Below are 14098 nucleotides of genomic sequence, written 5' to 3'. Positions count from 1 at the left end.
TTCGGGTCGACTATTGAGTCTAGGGCTAAAACTGCTGCCAAAAAACTTGGTGTCCTATTTAAGGTGAAGCGGTATTTCACGCCGAATCAGCTTCTCTCCCTATACCAAGCACAGGTACGCTCGTGCATGGAATACTGCTCCCACCTATGGGACGGTTCTGCCAAATATCAGCTGGCGGCCCTGGACTCGGTAGAGCGCCGGGCTCATAGACTCTTTGGTGATGATCCATCGGTCAAGTCAAGGATACAGAGCCTTGAGCATCGCCGTCGAGTCGCTTGCCTATCGGTGTTCTATCGGATACATTTCGGGGAGTGCGCACAGGAACTGCACGACCTGATCCCACCTTCCCCTTTCCATCATCGGACATCCAGGCGCGGGGAGCGTATGCACCCGTTCGTGGTCCACATTCCATTCGTTCGGACGAAACGTTTTGCCTCCTCCTTTTTGGTACGGACGGCTAAGGAATGGAATGCGCTCCCGCCATCTGTATTCCCTGATCAATATGACCTCGGTCTCTTTAAAACAAGAGTGAATAGGCTGTTACTGAACCGGTGAGCTCCATCTTAGGCCCTGTCTTCACTTTCCATCAGGTGTGACTAGGGCCAATCGCCGATCAGTTTATAATAAAAAAAAAAAAAAAAAAAAAAAAAAAAAAAAAAAAAAATTAAAAAATAAATAAAAACAAACAGATCATAACAAAATAAAAAAATTAAAAGTCAAATACAGTGAGATAAAATGTCAGAAAGTAATGATAGTTATACTAAACACAATGTCAAAAATTATCTCTTCAGAGTATAAATAAGCGGTCAAAATATATATATATTGCTAGGGCACCCTAGTTAATATAATGTCAGAATTAATAATAGTATTGCAAAGTCAAATTAAAATAAAATTCCAATTAACAACTAAAACAATAAGAAATAAAAAACAACAATAGAACATAAAAATAACAACTCACGTTCAATAAGTTTTACGAACTGACACTTTTGAACTTGATAGGATACTATATCATCAGTGAAAATACTTTAGAAAATTGAGTGTCAAAGCGTTTCTACAACTGGAGTGACGACATTTTGATTAGTAAAGACAGGCTTATGAAGAAGAAGGTACAACTATTTTTCAGTTGGGGATATTACTGCAACGTTCTGCCGCCAGAGTGCAGCACTAGCACACATTGTAAACCATAGCGTAACTTATACATACTATGCCTTTAACAGTTTTTTTACAAGTTTTCACTAAGACATAGAATAATGCTTATGCATCAAAGCGAAACGCGAAAATCGAAAGATCGTAATCTGTCTCTCTATCGCTCGAATATGCAAGAGTGAAAGAGAAGCAGATAACGAAATTTCGATTTTCGTGTTTCGCGATAGGTCCTCAGTATGTGTTAGTGGCGCCCTCTACGCAGAGTTTTGCGTTATATTTCCTATTGCGATAGAATCTTGTTGGAGTCTGTGATCAATTTGCGCTTGATAGTCTGCTGCAGCTATAGTTATCTATATGTAATCATTCACCTCAACATAGGCTTTCTGCTGATTGTATGATAAAAACTTACATACATACATATAATCACGCCTATTTCTCGGAGAGGTAGGCAGAGATCACGGATTTCCACTTGCTACGATCCTGACATACCTCTTTCGCTTCCTTCACTTTCATAACATTCCTCATACACGCTCGCCGGTTTAGGGTGCTCTTGACCTGGCCTTTCTTCAGGATATCCCCGATCTGATCAGAGAAAGTCCGCCGAGGTCTGCCCCTTCCAACTCCCGTTTCTACCTCTCAATTATACACTCTCTTTGTTAGCCTTCTTTCACTCATTCTTTCCACGTGTCCAAACCATCTCATACCTTTCTCAATTTTTGTCACTACATCTTCGTTCAGTACACACTTTTCCCTTATCACACTGTTCCTAATTCTATCTTGTAATCTCACACCATACACACTTCTCAACACTCTCATTTCCACTGCATTCACTTGGCTCTGATGCTTCTTCTGCCATTCCCAACTTTCGCTAAGTGATAGAAACTTACCGCGTATATTTGTGAGAACAGAAGCGCGAACACAGGCATGGTGGCGCCGACGAGGAGCGACGCGAGCCCTCCACCGAGCAACAGCGGCCATTCTGGTGTGTTCAGCTTAAGGAGTTGCAGGCTCGTTACTGGGGCCTCTGCTGCTTCCTCTTCAGTCCCAGATGTTTCCTCCTAGAAAAGAAAAACAAAATAAATTAATCTCGTAACTTGCTTGGGTTATAATAACCTCGTTTTCCAAAATGAATCAGGGGCTTGAATGCCGGCAAGTGGAACCCGCTCGGCGGGTTCTCTGTCGTAGTCGCATTCTTTTACAAAGCGGAAAAACTACGAGCGTAGTGCTACGAAAACGTAGGCAATGAATGTGTTAAGATATGAAGTTATATAGTTTAGTTGTTAAGATATAGATATAGCCTGTAGAGAAACTTGACCTAGTAATTTGCAGAAAGAATTAAGTCGTAATATGAAAATTGTTCACTAGATGACACCGTTGACGAAATTGCGCGTTCTTTTTAATCATCTTCCTCGTGTTGTCCCGGCATTTTGCCACGGCTCCATGGGAGCCTGGGGTCCGCTTGGCAACTAATCCCAAGAATTGGCGTAGGCACTAGTTTTTACGAAAGTGACTGCCATCTGACCGTCCAACCCAGAGGGGAAACTAGGCCTTGTTGGGATTAGTCCGGTTTCCTCACGATGTTTTCCTTCACCGAAAAGCGACTGGTAAATATCAAATGATATTTCGTACATAAGTTCCGAAAAACTCATTGGTACGAGCCGGGGTTTGAACCCGCGACCTCCGGATTGCAAGTCGCACGCTCTTACCAGCGCTCGCGCGTTCTTTTTAATACAAGCAATAAAAATAACCAAAAATTACAAAAAACAATTACAAATATGGAATCAATGAAATATTAGATACTTTGTTAGAGATATATATCCGGTCTCTAAATGTCGAATTACAAAAAAAAGCTATAATAAAAAAAATACAAACAACAGACAAGTACTAAAATTGTTTAGAGATGTAAAAGTCTCTAGGTGTCAAAGATAAAGTATATATAATTAAAAAAAAAACGATCATCAAATTATCCTTAGAGATGTAAAGGGTCTCCAAGACTTGAATTGTTATAATCATAATCATAATCATTATTTATTAATAATATAAAATTACAAGTCAATAGGTACTACAATATGTAGGTATTATACAATATTATTCTTATTCTATGACATGGGTTTACTTATAAAAAGCTCTTTGTGGTCATAGAACGTCTGCTCGAGGAGCCATTGTCTGAGTTTAGTTTTAAACATTGACGCACTTTTTGCAGTAACAATTTCACGCGGAAGGCAATTATACACTTTTCGAACCATAACATGTGATAGCTTTTTAGTTTTCGCAAGTTTGTGCGATGCGAGTGGCAGCATTCCGGCGCGCGCGCTGCGAGTTGCGTACCTACGCGGGGCTTCGATGATTAGATTGGAGTCTACTTCATCACGTGTATTTATTGCCATTTGCATTATTAGAAGCGAGGGCAGCGTAAGTATTCCCAACGACTTGAACAATGGCCTCGCGGAGTGACATTGAGGGACACGGCCTATCGCCCGAACGGCGCGCTTCTGGAGCCGGAAGACCCTCTCCCAATCGGCAGCACCGGCCCACAGTTCGACTCCGTACTGCAGGAGTGCGTGGGCTGACGCAAAATAGCATGCTCGGACCATTTCTAAATATATAAATAATTAAAAGCCAATAAATTAAATCAGACAAACAGGCAAGCACCGAATGAATAAGTGTCACGTTAATGCTGTTTTTTTAAGATTTGTTAATGCCACTCAAAAGTAAAGTTACATAGTACATCGTAGCCTCTTGCAACTCCATGGCGTTAAAAAAAGACTAACGCTGGCGGTTCCTCACTTTGGAAACTGGATTTTACTTCTCTCTTCTACTTACAATGTGGTCCAGATCAGGCACAGCTACGTTGAGTACATGCGCCCCCGCCATGGATCCCAGCCGCATGCTGCCGCGGAGAAGTCGCTCCGGTGTTAGGGACTCTGGAACATACAACGCAACAATAATAAAACTAAATACAAACAACAGTAGAAGTAGCTGAGCATTGTCAAGCGGACCCCGGGCTCCCATGAGCCGTGGCAAAATGCCGGGACAACGCGAGGAAGATGATGAGTAGTAGCTGAGCGGATGAGGTTATTTAAAATGATTGAATGCTTTTCACGGCGATGTAATGATATCTATACTAGCTTTTTTTTCCGCGACTTCGTCTGCGCGGACTTAGTAACAGCAGCTAAAGTAAGTATAGCGCCTGGAATAATTCTCATGGCAATCATTCAATTTGGACATATTATGCACACAAATTAGCAGGCACTTCATTAGTTGTCTCAATTCCACCCCGCTTTTCACTTTCTTAGGGATGATTTTCGGGATAAAAACTATCCTATGTCCTTCAAGGACATAACCTGTATTTTTTTCATTTAAATCGGTTCAGTGGTTTAAGCGTGAAGCGGTAACACACAGACAGACTTTCGCATTTATAATATTAGTATGGATATCATTTAGATGTCCATCGGATCTCTCAGCCTGATACGTAGTGTAGCGGTGCCACATTTGGGACTTAGACAAGTATTATATGATTTGTATGCACGTTGTTGTGAAATGAAAATCCATTGAAAACACATCTCACTCAAGCGCCGGCTATGAGGTTTGCAGTTCGTAAACCCAGGCCCCAGGGGCGTAGTTAGAGGATATGGCGCCCGGGGCATTCACCAAATTTGCGCCCCCTGACAACTTACAAAAGTTTCCCTGCTGCTGCCTTTTGCCCATTTTGGTGCCCCCCTTTGATGGCGCCCGGGGCACTTGCCCCCCCCCCCCCCCAGTTACGCCACTGGTGAAATTAAAATGATGATGATGAGAGAGAGAGAGTGATGAGGTTTGCAGCCTGTCATCACAGTGGGACGAGTTCTCAGTCAAATGCAGTGCTGTGCTGGTTACCATCGCCCACACTGTTAATTGACAGTTCGTAAACCTTATTACAAAAGGCATAAAGCCCACCGATGGACAGTTAAGAGTGTTGCTGTGTGTACTCACCTCGTCTCGACGAGCGAATGCTCGGCGCTCGCTTGAACCGGCTCTCCTCGACGACATCCTCGTCTTCTTCTGACTCCACGTCTGAGCAGGTCTTCTCCATGCTTCTACGAACGATAGGTACATTAGGTTAACTGAAAGAGATCCCTCTTAGGGATAAGTTCGCCTTTGTACTACTTTTCTCTAATCTGATGTAACCTTGATTCCTTTCTTTTACGTACAGATAAATAAATATTCTAGGACAATCTTACACTGGGGTCAATCTATGAACAGGGAAATTATGTACTAGGTGGGTATAATCATAATATAAATTCATGTAGATTAGTCTAGCATAATTTATAATTTAATTTCATATTATGAGAATAAATATCTAATCTAATCTAATCTATACTGGGTATACTGGGTATTTGTAGTAGTTACTAGTTTTAAGATTTTTGCATGCTAGTACAACCTGTATAGTACAAATAGCAGAATAAGCAACCAATCGTCACTTACCACCTAAGACACTATTGTACCTACTTATTCTTTGCAAATAAATACTTACTTACTTACTATACCCATAAATATGTAGAAAAACATTCATTACTTAGGAACAAATATCCATGCTCATCGCACAAATAAAATGATTTGTAGTGTATTATTAAACAACTGAATAGATAAAAGCTTTGCTCATAAGCCCTATTTAAAAGTATTTAGATTTTGATCCCGTAAGATTTATTACCGATAAGATGAGGCTGGTTCCAAACAAAATGGAACACAATTTTAACTGGTACGGGTCACAATGCACATACGTTGAATTTTCTACAGCTCAGCGAGCGTCGTATTTGTCGGTGTTATTCCACATGACAAAATAATCACCACTTGTGAACTCCACGCGATTAATAGATAAAAACCATCTTATAGTTAACGCTGTCACGTAGACAAGTGCAGACCATCATATCTAAGAAGTAAACTTACTCTGTGCTCATGTCCTCTTGCACCAGCTTCCAATAGAGTCCCTTTTTCTCCAACAGTTCCCTGTGTGAGCCCTGCTCCAGCACTGCTCCGTGCTCCACGTAGGCTATACGGGTTGCATTAACTATCGTTGATAACCTGTGACAATATTTAAATTTGATAAATTATAGAGGTAAACAGCGACTCGCCAGCCGTATAAGGTGAATTTGATTTTTCCAAAAAGTAACATTTAGAATTTGTAGTCGATTTTAATTTTCCACAAATCAAATATGACTACACATTCGATTCCTGGAAAGCAGGCTCGAAAAGACAAGAGAAGAAGGAAAGTCTAGAATTACTTATCTCAGCCAATAATGATTAAATTCGTCGTATGAGGGAATTAAAAGACTGCATGGGAATGAACTGGCACAAGAAAGAAATAATTGGCGATTACTCCACCGACAAGAGAAAAACTTAAGTTATGATGTCATATGATGACATTTTTTTTTTTTATGTGATATTCAGCAAACGAGCAGAGGAGCCGCCTGATGGGAAGCAGTCATCGTCGCCCATGGACGTAAGCAACATCACAGGAGCCACTTAAGCATTGCCGACCCTTGAGAACCCTAAATACCCGCTTCTTGAAGAATCCCATGTCGTAGCACAAAGGAAATACCTCAGGAGGCAACTCATTCCACATTCTGCACGTTCTGGGAAGAAACGAGCGGGATGCCCGCTTATTCATGGTGTGCCATGTGTCTAAGAAGTGAGGATGAGCTTTGCTCCTTTGGCGGGAGGTGCGGTGATAGAAACGAGACGATGGCACCAGATCAAAAAGTTCTTCGGAACATTCCCCATTGATCACATTCGAGGCTCTTTGGAATGCCAAATGGATATTGATAGTCTTCATAAGTGGGTTTTTATTGCGGCTGGTTGTTTACCTTAATCAGATCCGAGATTATGACATGGCTGTTATTAAAGAGAGATCTAATTTTGGCTCCTTGGAATTTGGCTACTTATAAATGACCGCTGACCTGATAAAAAGACAGGATATATTATTTGCTGATGATAGTCGCTTCGGTATAAAAAACCTTATATTCGAATGAGACTATAAGTTGGAGGTGGTATATCTAATTACCTGTGTGATACAACCAACGTGGTCCTTCCTTTGCTGGCCGCATCCAGCGCTGCTTGTACCTGTAAGGTAACACAAGATGTTTATGTGTATCCAGATCTGGCAAATACAGTCAATGGCACGCACAAAACTATAATCAGATTCCCATTGGGAGAGTAGGTTCGTATCCTACCGACTGCGCCATGTGAAGTATTTGGAATTGCACAATGAAACCACCTCAGCTGAGCATAGACTGTTTTATTTAGCATGCCGCTACAACCTACCCTACATCTTAATCTACCCATATCCCTAACAGCATTTATACGTCATTATGACGTCAGCGACGACATTATGACGCCATAATTACATCTTTATTACGTCATTAAGACGTCGCTGACGTCGCTTTGCTACCTGACATAAATGGGGTTTGCCCACGGTTTGCCGGTCGAAATAAATAGCAGAGGGCGCCAGTATAGCTTGCCCTGTCAATCCCTAGAATTGTGTCAAATTTTTGTTTTTTTAATGCTGCAAACCTTTGACAGTTGCCAAACCCATCATAAATACTGACAATCATAGTCACTACTGCATACTGCTAGTGTGTATAACTGTAAAAGACGGCTGGAATGAGATGCGTGTACAAAAGTCAAAGGAATTTGAATCTTCTAAATACAATAGTTACAATTTTTACTTCAGTGGGTTTGGAATTCCACTATAGTTCAAAAAATTCAAATTACCTACATTCCCGCGAATCCAACAGTTTGATTTATTTATTTATTTTAAACTTTATTGCACATAAAAAGTGTACAACAGGCGGACTGAATGCCATTATAGGCATTCTCTACCAGTCAACCATACCATAGGGCTAAACAGAAAAGCGTTAAGGTCGGTGCACTGAGAGACAAAACAAAAAAAAACGTAACTTTTGAGCGAAGTAAAAATTCTACATGAATACTTCTGACTAATACACACCTGTCGTTCAGCAGCAGGATCCAGTGCAGAAGTAGGCTCGTCTAGCAGCAAAATGGCGGGTTTCCGCAGAACGGCGCGCGCGATGGCCACGCGCTGCTTCTGTCCGCCGGAGAGCGACGCGCCTCGCTCGCCGATCACTGTGTCGTAGCCCTGAGCACACAGAATAAAGGCTTGTGAGTAAACGGTCTTCTGCTGACAAAAGATACACCCTTGCATCTTTAGAGGTTGACACGGACTTCTAAAAACGGGACCCTATTACCATAGAGTATCTTATACTAGAGCGGTACTGTCAAAGTAAATTTTGTAACCCCAGTAAATTCACTGCCATCTGTCGACACACTTTAAAACTAAAAATGAAGATTTATAAAAATACGATAAAATGTATTTAAATATGGATAAATGATTTTTTTTATTAGCATTAATTATTTTTATGATTTTGACTCATGTTCTTTCACTGATATGCGTTAAAATTGTTAAATAACAAACGAAACCGTCAACGCCATCTATACGACTGTAGGCCAAAACTAGTAGCGCCCTCTGAACGAGAATCAAATTTTCTTGATTTTCGAGGCACGTTATTTCCTTAGACTGTATCCATCTATTACGGAGTTATATCTATCTTTGCTATTACTAAGACTCCGCTATCCGTCTGTCTGTCTGTCACCAGGCTATATCTTATGAACCGTGATAGCTAGACAGTTGAAATTTTCACAGATGATGTATTTCTGTTGCCGCTATAGCAACAAATACTAAAAACAGAATAAAATAAATATTTGAGTGGGGCTCCCATACAACAAACGTGATTTTTTTGGCCGTTTTTTGCGTAATGGTACGGAACCCTTAGTGCGCGAGTCCGACTCGCACTTGGCCGGTTTTTTTCTTCTCTGGTCTCCTGAATCCAAACTTTACATTTATTTTTCGCTTCGAATAAGATAGCTTTTCTCTGGCTTTTCTTTACAAATAATACCAGTAAGTAGCAAGTAGTGATGATTGGAGTGTTAATCTCGGAGGTTGAATTTTTTGTATTAAAAATTAAGGCAAATCGATAGTGTATCTTTGCCGGTTTCTTATCGATTATATTATTTATTTATTTATTTATTTATTTATTTATGTTAAGGAGAACCAACAGCTATACACTTACAATAAACAACAAGATTAAAACAGGAAGCCAATTACAGGAACTCACAGGTAGTAACAAAATATTCAATTTTAAACTAATGCTAACACTTACGCACACACACATGCGTACAAAAGAGAGAGAAAAAATAACATAAAATAAAAAACAATACAAATTGAAAATTAATGGCGATGGAAGCCTTACAATAATCCTAAGTTTTGAACACTTAGTTCATTAGCCCCTCTAGGGGCTTCTACTTATAGGTATACTTATTCAATAACAACAGAGGTCACATAGTTCCAGATAAAAAACACTAAAGTAAAATTGATCAGATTCAAATGAAGAATACATATTTAGTGACAAGGCGCCAATACACTAAGTTGATAAATTCCATGCATTTCATCGCGTAATAGTTTAGTAGTTATAAAATAGTTTGTTATAAAATCACTTACGTTTTTGAGTTTCGAGATAAAGCCATGTGCGTTAGCGATGGTAGCTGCCTCAATGATGTCAGCCTCGCTGACGTAGTCAATTCCCAGGGCGATGTTCTCGCGAATGGTGCCTCCAAATAGGACAGGTTCCTGGCCCACTACGCCTGTAACAAATAGAATTCATTGACCATCATTGCCAGTCTACACTTCCCACTCGAGCACAGGGTTCCTCTATTTGTACAAGAAGGATTAGACTATAGCTTTTTTGCTAGCTGAATATAGATTGAAAACTTTAACATTACGTAGACCTTTTAATTCACTGATTTAAACTTTCACGTTTTTTACTCATTATTATTCACAGCGACGTTCAAGTTTAATAAACAAGACTAAGTGCGGGTAGTTCGAAAAACTTCTCCGAGACCACGGGGACAACGCCGTCCTCGAAACGTCGGTGGTGAATTTAAAACTTATTTTACGCGATTAAGTCCCGTCGTTGTGAAGAATAATGACCTTTTAACAACAACAACAATACAACAATAACAATATATTCTTTATTCTTTTTTCTTGAATAAACCGAAATCTAAAAACAGTTAGTTCTGTCCATCCACCCATACAATATACAATATCCTTCAGAGTCGCAGTCTTAAAGGAAATCTAAGTACTTCATCTACCGGTCCTCCAGTTGCGATTTCAGTTCTTACGTACTACGTGACTATTGCACTTCTCAAAGTAATGGTAACTACTATCCCAGTAGACATCGTAGAACTGTTCAAAATAAGAAAAGCATGATATTTCCATTTACTCTCTAGACGACTGTTGCTTTATTCCTGCTTAAATGACTCGTCCTCGTCTTGCCACAAAACCCTTTATTCAAGATTACCTATACTCCTCCTGTAGTGAGTGATGTTCAATTCGTTGAGTGGTCTTCCATCGACCTTCACGCTGCCTCCAGCTGGCTCATAGAGTCTCTGTAGCAGTTGCAAGGTTGTGGACTTGCCACAGCCGGAACCGCCGACCAGTGCCACTGTATCGCCGGGAGACACGCGGAGGTTGAAACCGCGAAGTACCTGGGAATGAATACTTTACTGTGATCATCGCTGTGGTATAAGGTCATTATTGGAATTTTGACAGTTAGTGCATTTATATTGATTTAATTTATAATGGCACTTTGTTCTACACTATTGTCACGATTTTGGCCGTGTAATTGGAAATTCCACTCAATCGTATTCACATCGTATTGCTATCGATTGAACTTTAAAATCGTTAACTTCAATTACGTTGAATTACCCATGTAATGTTCAAATTTTGAAAAGAGTAAAATCTTTAACCCCAATCAAACAACTGAGGTAAACTGACCGCTTGTTACTTCTATATATTGGTGGCAACTATAGGAAAAGCGTCCAGATCTGGAGCATTTACGTTAGGAATACCCTTAACGATAAGTCGAAGGATGTATCCAGAAATGGATAAGATGCTTACCTTTACATCAGGCCTCGACGGGTAGTTAAAGTAGACATCCTCAAACACGATCTCTCCCTTCAACTTGTCGAGCTTCTCCCCTCGATCCAACATGGCGTCGATCTTGGACCTCCTCTCCAGCAGGCGGTAGAGCGAGGCGGCGGCGCCGCGCGCGGCCGCGAACAGCTCCAGGTGCGGGTGACACATCGCGATGTTCTGGGACGCCATGAATGTGCAGAAGAGGACCTGAAGAAACAATACGTTATAAGGAACAAGGATTTTTTTGGTGTATGATTGCCGTGGATACAGAAACTGCTACCGACGCCAGAAGACGCTAGTGTGGGGTGGCTCTAAAGAACCTATCTCTTGAGGAAACTTAACTCTATTAGTTCTATTATTAAGTGCTGATTACGGATACTGGATGATGGACTCACAGTGACCATACTATATTAACCATGATCCCCGGATGGTACACCTAGCTGCTCCTCCGGTGGCAGATGGAATGGTTAACTCCAGAACCACTACATAACAGAGTACCTATTGCTGACAGAGGCCTATAGTTGGAATGGTCTACTCACAATGACCATAATCCCAGGATGGTAATCCTGTTCCTCGGGTTGCAGGTTCATATCCCGCACGCACAGGATGGTTCCGTACGCGAACACGACGGCGTTGAGCGAGTATGTGAGCAGCCAGCCCAGCCCGGAGCCCGCGCCGGCCCATAACCCACGCCGTGATGATGCGGCCTTGGCTGGTGCAAGGAGACGTTTGTAGCTGGAAGCAGACATTATGGAATCAAAATACGATTAGGTATGACACATTATTAGGTATTTAGGTAAACAGGACCCTCCTGACGACCGGATTTCAATATTTCAATATTGAACTCTGTTAAGTTGACAAAGAGTCAAAAATGAACCCTTTACAGCGTTCGTGGTCAACGGGTGACTGAGGAAAAACTACAAAATGCAAAAATACCCACATAAAAAATAATGAACCACCATAGACTATAAACTTTAATGGACGGACGGGATGTATTATAAATTCAATATACGCGATATAATCCGTTTTCATAGTTTTATTTCATGAGTAACTATCGCGGTAACCGAAGACAATATTAAAGAGTCAAAATTTTATCGGTGCCTATGTCCTACGTGTAGGACGCGGGTCGTCAGGAGGTTAATCGTTTATAATTTAAATGTAGTTCCACCTCTTCCCTGGAGTGCTCTGGCAGTTCTGATGGCAGCTGAGAGCTGAGACACTCACTGGGCCAGTGACAGTCGGAATTGTTCACACGGGACGGGGTAAAGCATCAATCATGAGACTTTTTTGCTGATTTTGTTCTTTTTACTTTTAACAGATCAGTGAAATACCTTTGATAGGTATTTCACTGCTACCTGTAAAATTTCTAACGCTTTGCGAGTCAAAATTTGAATGTGTCATCTTTTATGTTTTCTGCAATTGATTTCATCATTAATGTAGACACAATAATAAAACTTCAAACTCAAGCAGCTATTGCTATGACTTATTTATGGTAAAAAGTTGCCAGTGTTTAAAAAATGATCATCATCATCGTCATAATCATTTATTTGCACATAAAAAAGGTTTTACATAGATATTATAAAAGTTACATGGTCTAACCGCATCACTGGTCATGGTGATTAGTGGTTTACGTCTCATTATTGGTGTCACGCTCGGGCTGTTTATATAGTACTTTCAAATAACTACTAAAATATTACTGAAAACACCAAGAAGCCAACTACGTAAAATAGTAGGATTAATAACAGGACATAACACACTAAACAAACACCTACATAATATGGGTAAAACTGACAGCCCCATGTGCAGAGCGTGCATCGCAGAAGAAGAAACAACAAAACATATTCTCTTAGACTGTAAACAGGTAGAAGTGTATAGGAGCAAATACCTAGGGAATCCATGCACACTAAAGGAGGCAACTAGCAACCTGAAGACTTTGCTAGGCTTCGTGGAGGAGCTGGGGTGGTTAGAGTAACGCTACCTCGTTTCACGCAAAATTGGCACATTGGATGTCGATTTGCGGAAATGCCCAGCAAAACTAACTAAAACTATACTTACTATACTCTTTGTATAGGACTCACCGTTGTACTTCCACCTCTTCGCCCCCCAAAGCTCGAACGGTCCTGATGGCGGCGAGAGCCTCCTCGGCCGAGCGCCCGGCGGCGCCGTACGCTGCCACTTCCTCCGCGGAACATCGTGTTTGGTACTGCAAGGTTAATATTAAATGAAATTGGCTCATACCGTGGCACCAAGCTGAGTAAGGAACATTTAGCGCAACCTTCATTCTTTGTAATAATTTTTAGTTTTAGTAAAAAAAAATGGAAATATTATTTGTAGGCTAGCCCTATATATCATAATAAGGTTTATAGAACTAACATACATACATGCCCATACATAACATCTCTTTAAAACAAGAGTGAACCGGTGAGCTCCATCTTAGGCCCTGTCTTCACTTTCCATCAGGTGTGACTAGGGCCAATCGCCGATCAGTTTATACTAAATAAATAAAACTAACATGCCCAAATACTGTCGAGATTTGTGGGGCAATGATTGTGTTTAAAATTATGATGTAACTTGTAATATTTAAAAAATATATATATCTAAAGCCACAACTACATAATAGTCATCACGTCAGACGTAATCACTTGCCAAAGTCAACTCTATGTCTTCAACCTAACGGTGCAAATTACCTTAGCAACGGTAGCGGCGACTAGAATAGCTATAGGAACTGGCCAGGCCGACCAGAGTGAGCTGCCAGCCGTAGTAGAGGGAGAGAGGAGCTGCCACTACATAACCAGCTAGATATGTCGAAGTCAATTCTACGTCTTTAACCAGTTTAATCTAATGGTGCAAATTACCTTAGCAACAGTAGCGGCGACTAGAATAGCTATAAAAACTACGGCCAGGCCGACCTGAGTGAGCTGC

At 40.8% G+C, this 14098-nt stretch overlaps 1 protein-coding gene across 1 annotated transcript in view; it reads right to left on the bottom strand.

The window, feature by feature from the left end:
• LOC134753618 (multidrug resistance protein homolog 49-like) overlaps positions 1 to 14098 on the bottom strand; it is an 86438-nt gene that overhangs the window by 24519 nt on the left and 47821 nt on the right. Inside the window, exons 6-16 of the mRNA XM_063689555.1 lie at positions 13255 to 13379; positions 11716 to 11911; positions 11159 to 11383; positions 10560 to 10746; positions 9701 to 9843; positions 8132 to 8281; positions 7187 to 7245; positions 6073 to 6207; positions 5119 to 5222; positions 3970 to 4070; positions 2034 to 2204 (exon numbers count right to left, since the gene is read on the bottom strand). Of these exons, the coding sequence (XP_063545625.1) occupies positions 2034 to 2204; positions 3970 to 4070; positions 5119 to 5222; positions 6073 to 6207; positions 7187 to 7245; positions 8132 to 8281; positions 9701 to 9843; positions 10560 to 10746; positions 11159 to 11383; positions 11716 to 11911; positions 13255 to 13379 (1596 nt within the window). The remainder of the gene's footprint in view (positions 1 to 2033; positions 2205 to 3969; positions 4071 to 5118; positions 5223 to 6072; positions 6208 to 7186; positions 7246 to 8131; positions 8282 to 9700; positions 9844 to 10559; positions 10747 to 11158; positions 11384 to 11715; positions 11912 to 13254; positions 13380 to 14098) is intronic.

The sequence above is a fragment of the Cydia strobilella genome, chromosome 27 (genome assembly GCF_947568885.1).
Source record: "Cydia strobilella chromosome 27, ilCydStro3.1, whole genome shotgun sequence".
In the NCBI taxonomy this organism is placed as follows: Eukaryota; Metazoa; Arthropoda; class Insecta; order Lepidoptera; family Tortricidae; genus Cydia; species Cydia strobilella.
Note: the sequence above shows the minus strand (reverse complement) of the source record. Positions and strands in the feature narration are given on the sequence as shown.